A 16,854-nucleotide genomic window follows, 5' to 3' on the forward strand; every position below is an offset into this window, starting at 1 on the left:
CTTGTACAGGTTGCTCTTCGTATGCTACGTACACCTACAATAGGTTGAGTATAGTTCTAAGATGGTGGGAGTGTTTGCTGTTTTTATACTCCTCTCAGTCTTTACATGGGCCTGTAGTTTATACCCAAACATAACTCATCACATAAGGAAAGAGAAAGGGGATGGCTAAGGGGAGGGACAGTTCTCTGGAAAATACCTACGTTCTAACAACAGATGCTGCTTATTTCTTCTGGTGCCAACACTCACTTGACTCTACTGAGTCAACACTCACTTGACTCTACTGAGTCAACACTCACTTGACTCTACTGAGTCAACACTCACTTGACTCTACTGAGTCAACACTCACTTGACTCTACTGAGTCATGTCAAGTCAAAAGGAAAATCTATCATATGATTACTACGAGTTAGTTATTGTACTAAAATTGACAATTTTTTAAAATGTGTTTTATGCAACACCATTTCACATTTTATGATATATTTGAAAACAGTACAGATCATTTTTTGAAAGCATGATCAAACTGTTGCAGGAAATAAACCACATTTTCTAACATCTATAGCACATCATATAGGTATCAAGTTAGTGGTATCACTTTCATTTCACATCATTCAGATCTAACAAGGTTCTTTATGTACAGTGCCTGCAGAAAGTATTCACACCCAATGTTCCCTCTGATTGTTTTCGTCACTGAGCAAATGTCAGGTTTGCTAAGCGCAAACTTGAACATTGTGAAAATTCTATGCAACTTCCGGTGTGTGTTTACTGTGAACACTGAGGCTGTACCCACTTTAAATTACAGTTTTAACAGTGGCCAAGTAGGCAACTGTGGCTTTTTGGTCATAATGTAGGCCTACCAGAGTAGCTTACCATCATAAACAATGGAGTAAAAGGCATCCCATAACATTTTCACATGGAAATAGCTGTTCTGTCAGTAGCAGCAAATGTGTGGTGTTCAATGTAGGCCTACATTCCATGAGATTTATGAAAAAAATATGCAGGGCTTGACATTAACCTGTTTGTCCACGTGTCCTTCAGACAAGGAGGTGACTGAAAATGTTGTGTTGTTTGATGCAAGAAACCACTTTATAAAATAAAATGCATTATTATTCTAATACCAATTTTAGAGAAAAAACAGACAAATGATGCTACCCTCTGCCTATTGACTACTTAGCTTATTTAAGACCGTCTCAAAATACAACACTGTCCCTTTAAGACATAAAAAAGCTCTTTACCTGACTCGCTTTTCAAAGATGGCTAGAGATGTACACATTCTGTGCTCTTGTAGGAAGCAACCACTCCCCCATTGTTGACTATAAATTAGCCATAACTGGGCTAATAACTCACTAACCAGCAAAGAATATGAACAAATGTGCAGAGGCGGCTGGCTACATGCAGCTCTTGATTTGATATCAAAACAAGCGCATCTAATCGTGCCCACTCATGCTATAAACACAGTCCAGTTCAAAGTGAAGCACAGTTCAAAGTGAAGCACATATCAAATCAAAGTTTATTTGTCACGTGCGCCGAATACAACCGGTAGACCTTACAGTGAAATGCTTACTTACAGGCTTTAACCAACAGTGCAATTTTTAAGTTAAAAAAAAGGTATTAGGTGAACAATAGATAAGTCAATTTATAAAAACAGTACAAAAGACAATGAAAAATAACAGAAGCGAAGCTATATAGTAGCGAGGCTATATACAGGCACCGGTTAGCCGGGCTGATTGAGGTAGTGTGTACATGAATGTATAGTTAAAGTGACTATGCATATATGATAAACAGAGAGCAGCAGTAGCGTAAAAGAGGGGTTGGCGGGTGGTGGGTGGCGGGACACAATGCAGATAGTCCGGGTAGCCAATGTGTGGGGTCACCGGTTAGACGGGCTAATCGAGGTAGTATGTACATGAATGTATAGTTAAAGTGACTATGCATATATGATAAACAGAGAGTAGCAGCAAAGTAAAAGAGGGGTTGGGGAGTTGGGGGCAAGCAATGAAAATAGTCTGTGTTGCCATATGATTACCTGTTCAGGAGTCTTATGGCTTGAGGGTAAAAACTGTTGAGAAGCCTTTTGGTCCTAGACTTGGCGCTCCGGTACCGCTTGCCATGCAGTAGTAGAAAGAACAGTCTATGACTGGGGTGGCTGGGGTCTTTGACAATTGTTAGGGCCTTCCTCTGACACCGCCGAGTGTAGAGGTCCTGGATGGCAGGCAGCTTAGCCCCAGTGATGTACTGGGCCGTACGCACTACCCTCTGTAGTGCCTTGCGGTCGGATGCCGAGCAGTTGACGTACCAGACAGATATATATGGCAATGGCTACTTGCATATAAGCCTACTGCAGCTCTAATTGGTTACCAAATAAAATGAAATGTTATTGATCACATACACATATTTAGCAGATTTTATTGTGGGTTTTGTGAAATGTTTGTGTTCCTAGCTCCAACAGTGCAGCAGAATGGTCTGTGTACAGGCCTGAATCTTGCCTGTCAATAGAGTAGAATCCTACTCCAATGTTCGCTGCTTACAAGAAAATCTCTAGCACAGTTAGGTTTGCACAATAAGTCTTGCATAGTTCATTTTGTTTCGGTATGTTACATTGAAATGGCTAATATTGCGTTGATTCGAGCACAATTCCCACAGTAGAGTGAAACGTTAATAGTGATAACTAAAGGGGAAAACTCTAGAAAGTTGAGTGAAGTTCAATCTCAATTGTTTTTTTCCCCCTCATCAATCTACACACAATACACCCATAATGACCAAGTAAAAACATTTATCTTTATTTTTTATGTTTGCTAATTTATCAAAAATAAACAATTGAAAATCACATTTAAATAAGTATTCAGACCCTTTATTCAATACTTTGTTGAAGCACCTTTGGCAGCGATTACAGCCTCGAGTCTTTCTGGGTATGATGCTACAAATTTGGCACACCTGTATTTGTGGAGATTCTCCCATTCTTCTCAGCAGATCCTCTCAAGTTCTATCAGGTTGAATGGGGAGTGTTGCTGCACAGCTATATTTAGATCTCTCCAGAGATGTTTAAAGTCTTGGCTCTGAATGGGCCCCTCAATGACATTCACAGACTTGTCCCAAAGCCACTCCGGCATTGTCTTGGCTGTGTGCTTAGGGTCATTGTCCTGTTGGATAGGTGAACCTTCACCCCAGTCTGAGGTCCTGAGTGCTCTGGGGCAGATTTTCCTCAAGGATCTCTCTGTACTTTGCTCCATTCATCTTTCCCTCAATCCTGACTAGTCTTCCAGTCCCTGCTGCTGAAAAACATCCCCACAGCATGATGCTGCCACCACCATACTTCACCGTAGAGATAGTATTGGCCAGGTGATGAGCGGTGCCTGGTTTCCACTAGATGTGACGCTTGGCATTCAAGACAAAGAGTTCCATCTTGGTTTCATCAGACCAGAGAATCTTGTTTCTCAAGGTCAGAGAGTCCTTTAGGTGCCTTTTGTCAAACTTCAAGTAGACTGTCATGTGCCTTTTACTGAGGAGGGGCTTCGGTCTGGCCACTCTACCATAAAGGCCTGACTGGTGGAGTCCTGCAGAGATGGTTGTCCTTCTAGAAGGTACTCCCATCTCCACAGAGGAACTCTGGAGCTCTGTCAGAGTGACCATTGGGTTCTTGGTCACCTCCCAAACCAAGTTCCTTCTCTCCCGATTGCTCAGTTTGGTACCCTTCCCCAGCTCTGTGCCTCAACACAATCGCGTCTCGGAGCTCTATGGACAATTCCTTCGATCTCATGGCTTAGTGTTTGCTCTGACATGCAATGTCAACTGTGAGACCTTATATAGACAGGTGTGTGTCTTTCCAAATCATGTCCAATCAACTGAATTTACCACAGGTGGACTCCAATCAAGTTGTAGAAACATCTCAAGCATGATCAATGGTCTTCCGAGTGGCACAGCATCTCAGTGCTAGAGGCGTCACTAAAGACCCTGGTTTGATTCCAGGCTGTATCACAACCGGCCGTGATTGGAGTCCCATAGGGCAGCGCACAATTGGCCCAGCGTCGTTAGGGTTTGGCCGGGGTAGGCCTACATTGTAAATAAGACTTTGTTCTTCACTGACTTGCCTAGTTAGTTACCGACATAACAGAGCCCACATGGACATTTAATAATGTAAATAACATGGGTGGTGGAACACGTAATAATGTCATTTATTTGGAACCGTTTTCCTGTGTGTGGGTGACAGAAATATTGACACTTCATCATGTTGTTGCACTGTGCGCATCCTCTGCATTTATAGCTACCATTTGGTAGAGGGCGTAAAAGTGCTTGGCTAATTTTCTTAAGTGGCTGGCAGTTGGCATGAACCAATTTATCGCGTAAATTGCGACCTCTCCTATACACAATACGTGGTGGATATTTAAATTCAGCCGGCAAAGCAAATTCCGTAGGCCTCTGCGTGCTCCTGTCCTTGGGCCTTCCCATGCGTACACCTGGTTTAGCTGGTAATCCTCTGTGTCTCGCTGGTATTTCCTGATTTTTGTTGCTTGTAGAGAGTCTCTGTATTTCCCAATGGACTGCTTGATATTGTCGTCTATGGTTGTAAAATTAGGGCCTAGAATCTCCTTCATTATAGCCTCATGTTCGCTAATCTTAACTTCAACTTCTTTCACTTCCTTTGACACATGTTCCACGATAAGTAGCATTAAATCTAATGAGCATTTGTTGAGTATTTCACCCCATTGCTGAACGAAAGTTTTGTCGTTATTACCTATAGTAGGCTCCTTCTGTATTCTCAGTCCTCTTGGAATGCGCTTGTTGCGCCAATACTCACTAAGAGTGGTGCCATGCAGGAACAAACGTGTTTCTTTCTCTCGAAGTCTCTGAAGTTGGATTTTGAGTTCGACAGTCGAGCGTGGAACTGGGTTGTCCATGTTGGAGGTAGGAAAAAGAATCTTGTTTGCGTCTTCTTGTGTGAATGAAAGGGTACTCGCACAATGCGTGGTAAGTGAGTTGATCTCTCGTAGTGGATCCATTGTATACTTGGTACGTCTTTAACTAGTGTGTATACTAACAAGATTTAAGAGTGCGGAGTGAAAAATAGTTATACAAATACAAAAAGGCACTCGCACATCTGAGCAATCTTATTTGCAGGTGCATGGCATCAATTGAACAAGATGAAGGAAAAGGAAACCGCACACTGCTCTTGATAGTATCACCGATATTTAATAAGCTTTACGTATCGGCCACACGGCCTTCGTCAGAGCTTTTGGGATTTTTTGAAAGTTGCACCCTTATGTAGACCTGGCTCCACCCACATCCGTTCTACACATCGAAGGGGGTTGGAAGCAAAGGAAAATAAATAAGTGCTACCAAATATAACAATGTGCATTTCATAAATCTTACAAAAGTGTATAAATAAGGCGTATTGAACACTTCTGTATAATCTCAATGAGGACATAGCAAGTTCATTAGTCATTGGGTACATCATATGAAAAACGTCAGAATAATCTACAAGAGACACACATTTCATGTTCCAATTCACAGCATAACATACAAAGGCATTTCATCATTAAGTCCTTTTGGAAACAATGTCTGGAGGGTGAAAATCCAAAAACATTCTCTTTTGTACCTACATGTACAGATAAACCATTCGATACGAAAGTAGATCTGTTTAAATTCTTTCGCAAGATTAAACTTAAGCATGTGTTTTCACACAACACTGATTCGGGCCTAGTAACACATCAAGGAACTGGCACCCATTTTAAGCCCAAAAGCAAATTCTGTCCTATGGTTAACAACTCCTCGATTAATACCTATTGTAGGTTAGTCGAACAAGAAGCCATGTCAGTATATACAAGACAAACAAAACATATTCAGAAGAATCTCACGAGAACAGAAGAACTGGCACTCAAAGAATTAATGAAAGATTCATCTTTGGTTATAAAACCTGCAGACAAGGGTGGTGCTGTGGTTGTTTTAGACTATGAAAAATATAAAGAAGAAATTCAGAGACAACTCAGCAATGAACGTTTCTATAGAAAACTGAGTGTTGATCCCACACAGGTGTTCCAAAGGGATATTTGCTCTAATTTGGAGCAAGCCCTATTAAACAACCTTATCTCAAAACCTGAATATGAATATCTTTGTTGCAAATGTGCCATACGTCCATGCTTATACATTTTACCGAAATTACACAAACCTAAAACACAACAAGGCAACTATCCAGGCAGACCAGTGGTTGCAGGAATAGGCTCAATGCTAGAGCCATTGTCAAACTTTGTAGACTCTTTTATTAAATCTCATGTGCAATCATTGCCATCATATGTAAAGGACTCTATAGACTTCATAAACAAGATCTCACCAATAACGGGTTTAAAAGAAGACTGTATTTTGGTCACATTAGACGTCGAGAGTCTTTATACCAGCATTCCCCATGTGGGGGGGCTGGCAGCACTAGCACACTATTTGGGAGACAGAGATACTAATGAATATCCACCAACAAACTTCATTCTAGAGTTGGCTGAATATGTTTTGACGTACAACTATTTCAGGTTTGACGATGAATACTACCTCCAAACGAATGGAACATCGATGGGCTCTACTTTTGCTCCGAGCTATGCGAACCTCTATATGGGTCTTTTTGAAGAACGTTTTGTTAATAATGAAAACGAGAATCCATTTTTGAATAAAGTCCTTAAGTGGTATCGATATATTGATGACATTTTTTGTATATGGGTAGGAACTGAAGAAGAACTGTCAGAGTTTATGGCACTACTCAATGACATTGACCCTAATCTCAAATTCACTATTGAACGTGACACTAAACGTGTTCATTATCTCGATATGTGGATTGAGAAATCAAATGGAACCTTGTTTACAAGTCTATATAGAAAAGAAACGGACAGAAATACTCTATTACAGGGTGACAGCTTCCACCCTGAGCCATTAAAAAGAGGACTTCCAAGAAGCCAATTTTTTAGACTGCGCCGTATATGCCACTCCACAGATGATTATCTAGAAAAAGCAGCGGAGATGCGCATGAGGTTTCTAAAAAGAGGCTATTCGTCACAATGTGTGGATGAAGCTCATAACTTGGCATTGGAAAAAACACGAGAGGAACTGCTACAAAAAAGACCCGCTAAAGCTACAGAACACTCCGTAATGTTCACAACTACATATACTTTGAATTCGCGAAAAGTGGGAGAGGTGGTCAAGAAACACTGGCATATTTTATCATCGGACCCAGCTTTGCCGGCTGAATTTAAATATCCACCACGTATTGTGTATAGGAGAGGTCGCAATTTACGCGATAAATTGGTTCATGCCAACTGCCAGCCACTTAAGAAAATTAGCCAAGCACTTTTACGCCCTCTACCAAATGGTAGCTATAAATGCAGAGGATGCGCACAGTGCAACAACATGATGAAGTGTCAATATTTCTGTCACCCACACACAGGAAAACGGTTCCAAATAAATGACATTATTACGTGTTCCACCACCCATGTTATTTACATTATTAAATGTCCATGTGGGCTCTGTTATGTCGGTAAAACCACCCGCTCTCTTAAACAGAGAATTAGTGAACATAAAAGTTCAATCAGGAGAAACGACAGGGAGTATCCAGTCGCTGTACATTTCAATGACATGAAGCATGACATTTCCACCTTTAGATTTTGTGGCATAGAGAAAGTTAAGATATCAGACAGGGGAGGTGATATTAATAATACTCTGAGTAAAAGAGAATGTTTTTGGATTTTCACCCTCCAGACATTGTTTCCAAAAGGACTTAATGATGAAATGCCTTTGTATGTTATGCTGTGAATTGGAACATGAAATGTGTGTCTCTTGTAGATTATTCTGACGTTTTTCATATGATGTACCCAATGACTAATGAACTTGCTATGTCCTCATTGAGATTATACAGAAGTGTTCAATACGCCTTATTTATACACTTTTGTAAGATTTATGAAATGCACATTGTTATATTTGGTAGCACTTATTTATTTTCCTTTGCTTCCAACCCCCTTCGATGTGTAGAACGGATGTGGGTGGAGCCAGGTCTACATAAGGGTGCAACTTTCAAAAAATCCCAAAAGCTCTGACGAAGGCCGTGTGGCCGATACGTAAAGCTTATTAAATATCGGTGATACTATCAAGAGCAGTGTGCGGTTTCCTTTTCCTTCATCTTGTTCAATTGATGCCATGCACCTGCAAATAAGATTGCTCAGATGTGCGAGTGCCTTTTTGTATTTTCAATAAATGTGAAAACATTTCTAAAACATGTTTTCACTTTGTCATTATGGGGTATTGTGTGTAGATGTTTAAACCATTTTGAACTCATGCTGTAAGACAACAAGAATGGAAGAAGTCATGGGGTATGAATACTTTCTGAAGGCATTGAATCATGTTACAAATCATACACAATTTGAAAATGACTGCTTAACCAGAAATGACAGTCTTTCTATAATAATGAATTCCCCCAAGACAAACAAGTAAACATGTCAAGTATGGGTGCGGCCTACAATGCAAACCACTATAGGCATTGGTTGAATAAAAACGGTGGGGAATCATTTGTTTCAAACAAGTTTTTTTTAAGCAGTTGAATCAGCGGTACCAATGCTGTTCATACCTGGAGCATACTCCACATACCTGGTTCACACTGGGATGAGATGAGCAAGATCTACCATCTACGGCTGTGTCAGGAGCCTAGATGGAATTTCCACTGATAGAGATTTACAGTTATCTAGGATCTATGGGACAGGTGAAGAACATGGGGGTTTTTCCTTCTCTATGTTGGATCCACTTTTTGTCTCGCTCCTGTGTTGTTGTTGTTCTTGCAAGAATAAGGCTGCATTGTTGGTGCCACTTTATTTATATTACCATATCCACCACACAATTTTTGTTCATAGGAAGAAGAACACTTGCAACAGTTACTCGACAATTGTAAAATTCACAAAAGAAGTAATCAAGTAAAAAGTATATGTAATCAGGGATGTAGTGGAGGGTACACGCACGTAAACGCAGTTTATGCATCTTTTTATTTATGAAATAGCGTTTAGGCCTAACTCACCTTTTTATTTTGTTAATGATCATTTACCCACTTATTACTACATTTCCAGCATTGATCATTGATCATTGATCATTTGATCATTTGATCATTGATCAAATGTTCTAATCAAGTTCTAATCATGCCTGCTTCTGCAAATTAGTGGAATCATAAATGATTCAGGCATGCTCATTATGTTCACTTTTTCCCCGGATTTACCTTGTTAGCACCACATTCATAGAGCTCGCCAGCCCGGAAATAAGTTACCTCTGGTTCGTTCAGGGCCCTCACCTCCTCCCTGTAGGCTGTCTCTTCATTGTTGATAATCAGTCCTCCTACTATTGTGTCGTCTGCAGACTTGATGATTGAGTTGGAGCCTTGCGTGGCCACGCAGTCATGGGTGAACAAGAGGTAAAGGAAGGGGCTGAGCACGTATCCTTGTGGGGCCCCATTGTTGAGGATAAGCGAAGTGGGGTGTTGTTTTCCTACCTTCACCACCTGGGGGTGGCCCTAAGAGCTTGGAGGGTACTATGGTGTTGAATGCTGAGCTATAGTCAATGAACAGCATTCAACACCATAGTACCCTCCATAAAGTAGATGTTGCACGTCAAAAGTCTGATTTATGACCCTATGTCATGATGACGTGTGCACACCCATATTTGGGCTTCCTGTCAGGACATTCTGGCAGGAAAGTGACCATGTGGTTATATTAGGTGCATCCTGTTCCTGTTCTCACGGCTTAGAACGAGTGCGAAAAAAGGTTTATAATGTCTTTGAAGTTGTCATGATGCTTGATGTCTAGGGTCCTCTTTGAACGGGGTGGGGGGATGAACATTTCAAAGAGTAAGCATTTCAAAGAGTAAGCCCCCCCCTATTTTATTGCCCTCAGGGTTGTTGTCTATGAAACACGAATGTCCTGGGGTATTGGGCTTTGCAGATGCCTTATAAAGCCCGGAACAATACATGGGTAAGACTAAACAAGATAACCCCCGGAATATTAAACAAAAAATGACACCTATGCCAATTCTCGGTATGTTATGCTCGTCTTGTCATGAACCCAGTGACCAAAGCCTCAAGGAAGTTCTGTGTGAAGCTCCAGAATGTTTTAAAGGAGTTTTGGGTACGAGTGAGGGACATATGTCTTACATATTCCAACCGGAGGATTCTACAGTAAAGATATTCACAGACAGTGGCCCCAAACCCCTTTATCAGGCAAAACCTGGGAGTTTTTCTCCTGCTCTGCGGATGAGAGAATGGCTTAAGATTAGGCTAGCGCTCTGTAAAATTGAACAGGCCCTGAGTGGTACAAATGTGCCCGGATATGCGTTGGAAGAACAGGTCTGCGGCCGCAGTGATCTGAAGGCCCTAAGAATCGCTTCAATGGCCTATAGCCCTGACGTCAAAGTGACAATTTTAGCCTGTGAACAATATGATAGTCTGTCAATTCTCATGTATCTTCCATAGCCTGCAAGGATGTCAACTTTTTTATTCCTGTGTTTAGTTTTAAATGGGTGGATTATCCCATTTTCATAACACTTATGAATAAACTGGACATTCTTTTCCAAAATTGTGAACAATTACGGCGCTGGCCGCAGCTATCCTTGAGACATACCCAGGATCTAAATGCCCGACGGATTATATACCCATGGAGTAAAAACTTACGGAGTTTTGATGGACCTTGCACGAGAGCCAGGCATTTTGATGGGGAATTGGACACAGATAATGGGGATGGTTACCCAGGGCCTTTATCTGTAAGAAAGGCATAGTAAAAAGGCGACATTAATTATGAACGGTTATAAACTGTATGTACTTGATTTTTTGAATGAAATAAAGGTGTTTTTAAAAGCAGTATCTCACCACTTAATGAACTCTCTCGTTTTTCACTCTCACCCCGTTCTGTCCCGGAGAATAAAGAGAAAAGCCATGTGCGCGTGTGTGTGTGTGTGTGTGTGTGCGTGTGCTGTCGTGTATGTGTGCGTGTTTCAAAAAAAAAAACAAAAAAAAAGGGGAGGAGTGTGTGTTCAAAAATACCCATGCGTCTGTGCTCAAAGCTCTCTCTCTCTCTTTCTCTGCGGGGACCGTTTGAAACCCAGGTTTACAATATCCTGCAAAACAGATGCCTACCCCCAACAAAAAGTGTGTCGGTGTCTTTTAAAAACGGACACTTACGATTCATTAACACATGGGTCTTTCAAACCCTAATTTAGCTCACCCCCCAGAGGATGTGAGGTCTAAAAAGTCAAACAGCCCAGAAATAATAGCTATGTCTAGACCGACCCCAGGGGTTGAAACATTGATATTTCAAAGCAACGCATATCCTAAAGGTGCCCCCACCACAGGTTTATAGATTTACAACGGACACAGCATCTAGGTGCTATATCCCTGAGGATGTAGAATATCAAAAGGGGAATACCTTATCTACACCACAATCCTGTTGTTTGAAACCACTACCTTTGTAATCAAATATACCGCATACCGGATAGCGCCCGGAAAAAAAAAACGTCACCCCCTGCTCTGTAAACTCTTTCCGTACTATCACTACTTTTGAGCCAAGGCCGCAAGCTTCTCAAAGAGTCTTTTGACAAAAGGTCCACTCTGTTAGAACCATTTTAGCGCAGCTACACACCTGCAGGACAGCAGCCCCGAATAGTTATCGGACTGAACAGTTAAAAAGATCATCTGGGAATCCCGCCTAATGGAGCTTTCTGAAGGTGAGCTCGTGAAAAAAATGATACTATATATTAGATTTGGCTGTTGTGGAATTGTTTGAACAATATGGATATTATAGTAATATTAAACATGCGTTATATGTGTTCTAAACGTGGACCAAGGGCCCATATTCTTAACGTATAACATGTTAATATTAGCTAAAGTTAATATTATATAGCTTTAATATGATCTAATGTTTTGTAGGTTCTCAAACATTCACGCAGCTCCACCGAGATATAAACGATCTGGAACAGACCTTGTTGGTGGTTCTCCGGAACAAATCGTCTGCAGCCTAACTCCGTCACATTATTGTGTAAGTAAGTACACGTAAGTACAATAATCCCATACACAATAATATTTATACATTAAAAACAAAAAAAATGTGGGCACCTTATATTAAAAGTTAAGTGATGTGTTTACAGCTGACACACAGCTAAGAAGGATAACAGGCTCCATATGGACCCTGAACGGCTTCGGAAGAGCAGAGGACACATCAGAGGATTCGGATGCAAATCTACCTTTCTGTAGGAATGTTTTTTCAAACACGCCGAGAACAGAGGCTTTAAACTGCCGATCAACTCCCCCGGGAACATCCACCAGCGCGCACCATATTCCTAACCCACCAAACAACGCACAATTAGGGCCCAGATACACTGCTCAGAATCATCCCCTCCCAAAAAGTACTACTGGGCAGGGCTTCACGAGACAGCGCTCCATGGACACGGTGTGAATCCATTATATATATATTATTATTTATACATTTTTTATTATTTATACATTTTTAGGCTTGAATATGTTAAAACAAGGACAAATAATGTTTTTTCAGGCTCCAGCGCTACATGGCAGGCAGAATCGGTAATTCTTGACTACAAAAGACAACCTCCCCCGGTTTCAGCGATTCTTCAGAACAACCCTCGTCAGAAAAGCTGAGGGATTTTATTAATGTATTGTTAATATATAGGATCATATCTGAAATGTATTTGACATTTTTATCTAACATATTTTAGGGTTAATAACCTATTTTGTATGTATAATTTTATTTCAGACTCCTCTCCAGCGTATAACGGCACAGATGACCATACACATCGAGAGCACGCGGAGGATTTCGGCGCACAGGCCACCATCAATAAAACAACGAAACCGGATGATTTCAAAGTTTTAAATTACATTTCCGAGGTAGACGATTTGAGGTTATGTGAAGCGGCCAACCTTCTTGATTCTGCCAATTCTGTGGGGGCAACAGACGGTTCTGAAATAGAACAAGCCAGGTTTTTCAAAGCTGTTACCTAGTGTTTGAAATCCTGAAGTGTTTTGCTCCACAGATGTATGGTTGGTTTACTAGAGCGTCAATACCGTCAGGATATATCATTCTGGCGTAGAGCGATTCCCCGTATGTTAAACAACAATCAGGTTAAAACACGCAAATACTGGCGTTAAAAGCATATATGTAACACAGATCAATCCAGAATAACACAAGAACACACATCCTTAATTATCCAAATGGCGCCCCCAATAGACCTAGGAGAGACAATTGAAAACCTCTTAGCCCAGATCCTGCCAGAACTCCAAGCTATAATTAACCAGATGAATGATGCGGGGGTAACAGACATAATGGCGATAGATGAAAACATATTATCACAGATTCCAGCCGAAATCATAGTAATGATTACACGTATGAATGAGTCAGGGCCGTCCGATGAAAACATGTTATCACAGATTCCCGAAGCCCTCATATCGCTAATTACCCAGATGAACGAGAGCCAGAGGTTTAATTCTGCAACACATACACCTCTAAACCAGCCGTTAACACCCTTGTCCGAAGAGTCTGAAACGCAATATGATGTTTTTGAACAGTTGGAAAATTGTCTAGCAAATCTGGAGGGGGAAGGTCTTGATCGCAGTGTACGTGTTGTGTACCGAAATAAATTCAACAATACCGAGGTTCGACAGTTTTTCAATTTCGTATGGGTGAATCAGAATCTTGACTATGCTGTGTTTTACGTAATGATTTTGGACACTTTGAACGAACTGCTAGATAGGGCTAGAGATTATGGCGAACCCCGGGATCTCTTACAGTTGGAAATTTGTGGAGACAGCATGCATAGCACGGTATCGCTTATTTTACCCAATGGTGAAGCAGATCTTGAACAATTTATAGCCCTGCTAGAACGACTTGTTCAGTCAAATTTAGACGTCATAGCCGATAGGACCATCGAGCTTGTAGTGCAAATAATTTGTCAACCACAGGGTGGGGGTGGTCAGAGAAGAAAGCTCGATAGCCTTATGCAGTCAGATATCATAAGCAATAAAAGGGCCAACCTCATAAACGTTCACAATCCTGGTAATAAGCTATGCTTTGCAATAGGGCGGGCCCATTTACTCAGCCCTGGATGTACTGATCTAGCATCGTTACAAAAAGCTCAAGAGCTCCAAACTGCTGTGGGTCTCGGTATACATGATGCTGTGGCTTTCTCTGACATAGTCCAATTTGAAAACGTTCTGAATATCAAGATTGTGGTTTTGTACCACAGTAGAGCGAATGCAGCTCTCTTGAAATTCCAAAACAACCCCGAACCACATCCTCAGACTTTGTACTTTTAGGTGCAAAACGAGCATTACTATGCCGTAACTAAAATCACAGCGTTTTTAGGCGCACCATATGTGTGTCCATCATGTCATACCGGCTATACCCGAATGGGGGGGGCACTCGTGCCGTTATAACTGTTCAGTATGTCTGGATAAAAATTGCCCAATGCAACCCTTAAACTTGACACCCTGTGAGGATTGCCATAGGACATGCCGTTCGGCCTACTGTTACAAAAAACACAAAATTGAAACATGGCACCCCAAGACCTGTAACTCTGTAAGCAGTTGTGACCGGTTCAATTGTTGTGAAGAAGGTTTCAGGGTGCCCAAGAAAGTCCAGCAAGCGCCAGGACCATCTCCTAGTTGATTCAGCTGCGGAATTGGGGCACTACCAGTACAGAGCTTGCTCAGGAATGGCAGCAGGCAGGTGTGAGTGCATCTGCACGCACAGTGAGGCGAAGACTTTTGGAGGATGGCCTGGTGTCAAGAAGGGCAGCAAAGAAGCCACTTCTCTCCAGGAAAAACATCAGGGACAGACTGATATTCTGCAAAACGTACAGGGATTGGACTGCTGAGGACTGGGGTAAAGTCATTTTCTCTGATGAATCCCCTTTCCGATTGTTTGGGGCATCCGGAAAAAAGCTTGTCTGGAGAAGAAAAGGTGAGCGCTACCATCAGTCCTGTGTCATGCCAACAGTAAAGCATCCTGAGACCATTCATATGTGGGGTTGCTTCTCAGCCAAGGGAGTGGGCTCACTCACAATTTTGCCTAAGAACACAGCCACAAATAAAGAATGGTACCAACACATCCTCCGAGAGCAACTTCTCCCAACCATCCAGGAACAGTTTGGTGACAAACAATGCCTTTTCCAGCATGATGGAGCACCTTGCCATAAGGCAAAAGTGATAACTAAGTGGCTCAGGGAACAAAACATCGATATTTTGGGTCCATGGCCAGGAAATTCCCCAGACCTTAATCCCATTGAGAACTTGTGGTCAATCCTCAAGAGGCGGGTGGACAAACAAAAACCCACAAATTCTAACAAATTCCAAGTATTGATTATGCAAGAATGGGCTGCCATCAGTCAGGATGTGGCCCAAAAGTGAATTGACAGCATGCCAGGGCAGATAGCAGAGGTCTTGAAAAAATGTGTCAACACTGCAAATATTGACTTTTTCCATCAACTTCATGTAATTGTCAATAAAAGCCTTTGACACGTATGAAATTCTTGTAATTATACTTCAATATTCCATAGTAACATATGACAAAAATATATAAAGACACTGAAGCAGCAAACTTTGTGGAAATTAATATTTGTGTCGTTCTCAAAACTTTTGGCCACGACTTTACAATGTTGATACACGGTAACTTCTGTTAACTTCGTTGGTATAGGGGGCAGCATTTTCACTTTTGGATGAATTTCGTGCCCATAGTGAACTGCCTCCTACTCTGTGCCACATGCTAAGATATGCATATTATTATTACTATTGGATAGAAAACACTGTGAAGTTTCTAAAGCTGTTTGAATGATGTCTGTGAGTATAACAGAACTCATATGGCAGGCAAAAACCTGAGAAAAAATCCAAACAGGAAGTGAAAATTCTGAGAGTGGTCGTTGTTAAAGTCATCGCCTGTTCAAATTCCCTGTAATATATGGATCTGTTTGCACTTCATACGCCTTCCACTAGATGTCAACAGTCAGTAGAACGTGGAATGAAGCTTATGCTGTGTTGTGGGACCGGATGGGAGGGGAATGAGTCAGTGGTCTGGCAGATTGCCAGTTCTTGCTCACGCGCTTTCCTCATTATATCGTCTTGTGTTCCATTACTTATAGAGACTGAAAAGAATTCTCCGGTTGGAACCTTATTGGATATAAATGATAACAACATCCTGAAGATTGATTCTCTACTAAGTTTGACCAGTTTATTTGACCTGGAATATAACTTTTTGAAGTTTTCGTCTGATGTTTGCCTGCATCTGCGCGAGCGTTTGGACACGTGCACTACACATGCTAGCAAAATTAGCTAATTACCAATAAGTAATGGACATTATCGAACAAAACAACAATTTATTGTGGAACTAGGATTCCTGGCACTGCATTCTGATGAAGATAATCAAAGGTAAGGGAGTATTTATGATGTAATTTCTGTTGACTCCAACATGGCGGAGAAATGTTGTTACTATCTGAGCGCCGTCTCAGATTATTGCATGGTGTGCTTTTCACGTAAAGTTTTTTTTAAATCTGACACAGCGGTTGCATTAGGAACAAGTGTATCTTTAATTATATGTAAAACATGTATCTTTCATCAAAGTTTATGATGAGTATTTCTGTTATTTGACGTGGCTCTCTGTAATTACTCCGGATATTTTGGAGGCATTTCTGAACATGGCGCCAATGTAAACATGCACTTTATCGAACAAAACATAAATGTATTGTGTAACATGATTTCATATGAGTGTCATCTGATGAAGATGTTCAAAGATTAGTGATTCATTTTATCTCTATTTCTGGTTTTTGTTACTACTATCTTTTGCTGGGAAAATGGTTGTGTT

The 16,854-nt window shown here is 41.2% G+C and overlaps 1 protein-coding gene and 1 long non-coding RNA gene across 2 annotated transcripts; both read left to right on the plus strand.

Moving 5' to 3' along the window:
* Positions 1-11,562: 11,562 nt before the first annotated feature.
* Positions 11,563-12,348, plus strand: LOC129826317 (uncharacterized). Its single transcript, XR_008755015.1, has 3 exons — positions 11,563-11,716; positions 11,919-12,027; positions 12,137-12,348. It is a non-coding gene; the product is annotated as an uncharacterized LOC129826317 (long non-coding RNA).
* Positions 12,349-12,361: 13 nt separating this feature from the next.
* Positions 12,362-15,597, plus strand: LOC129826318 (uncharacterized). The gene is made up of 2 exons (XM_055886905.1): positions 12,362-12,438; positions 12,541-15,597. The coding sequence occupies exon 2, from the start codon at positions 13,215-13,217 to the stop codon at positions 14,313-14,315; it is 1,101 nt and encodes a 366-aa protein (XP_055742880.1). The 5' UTR covers positions 12,362-12,438; positions 12,541-13,214; the 3' UTR covers positions 14,316-15,597.
* Positions 15,598-16,854: the final 1,257 nt, after the last annotated feature.

This window comes from Salvelinus fontinalis, chromosome 28 (assembly GCF_029448725.1).
Source record: "Salvelinus fontinalis isolate EN_2023a chromosome 28, ASM2944872v1, whole genome shotgun sequence".
NCBI classification, from domain to species: domain Eukaryota; kingdom Metazoa; phylum Chordata; class Actinopteri; order Salmoniformes; family Salmonidae; genus Salvelinus; species Salvelinus fontinalis.

Coding starts and splice junctions, on each gene's coding strand:
- LOC129826318 (XM_055886905.1), top strand. CDS start 13,215: ATGGCGCCCCCAATAGACCTAGGAGAGACAATTGAAAACCTCTTAGCC.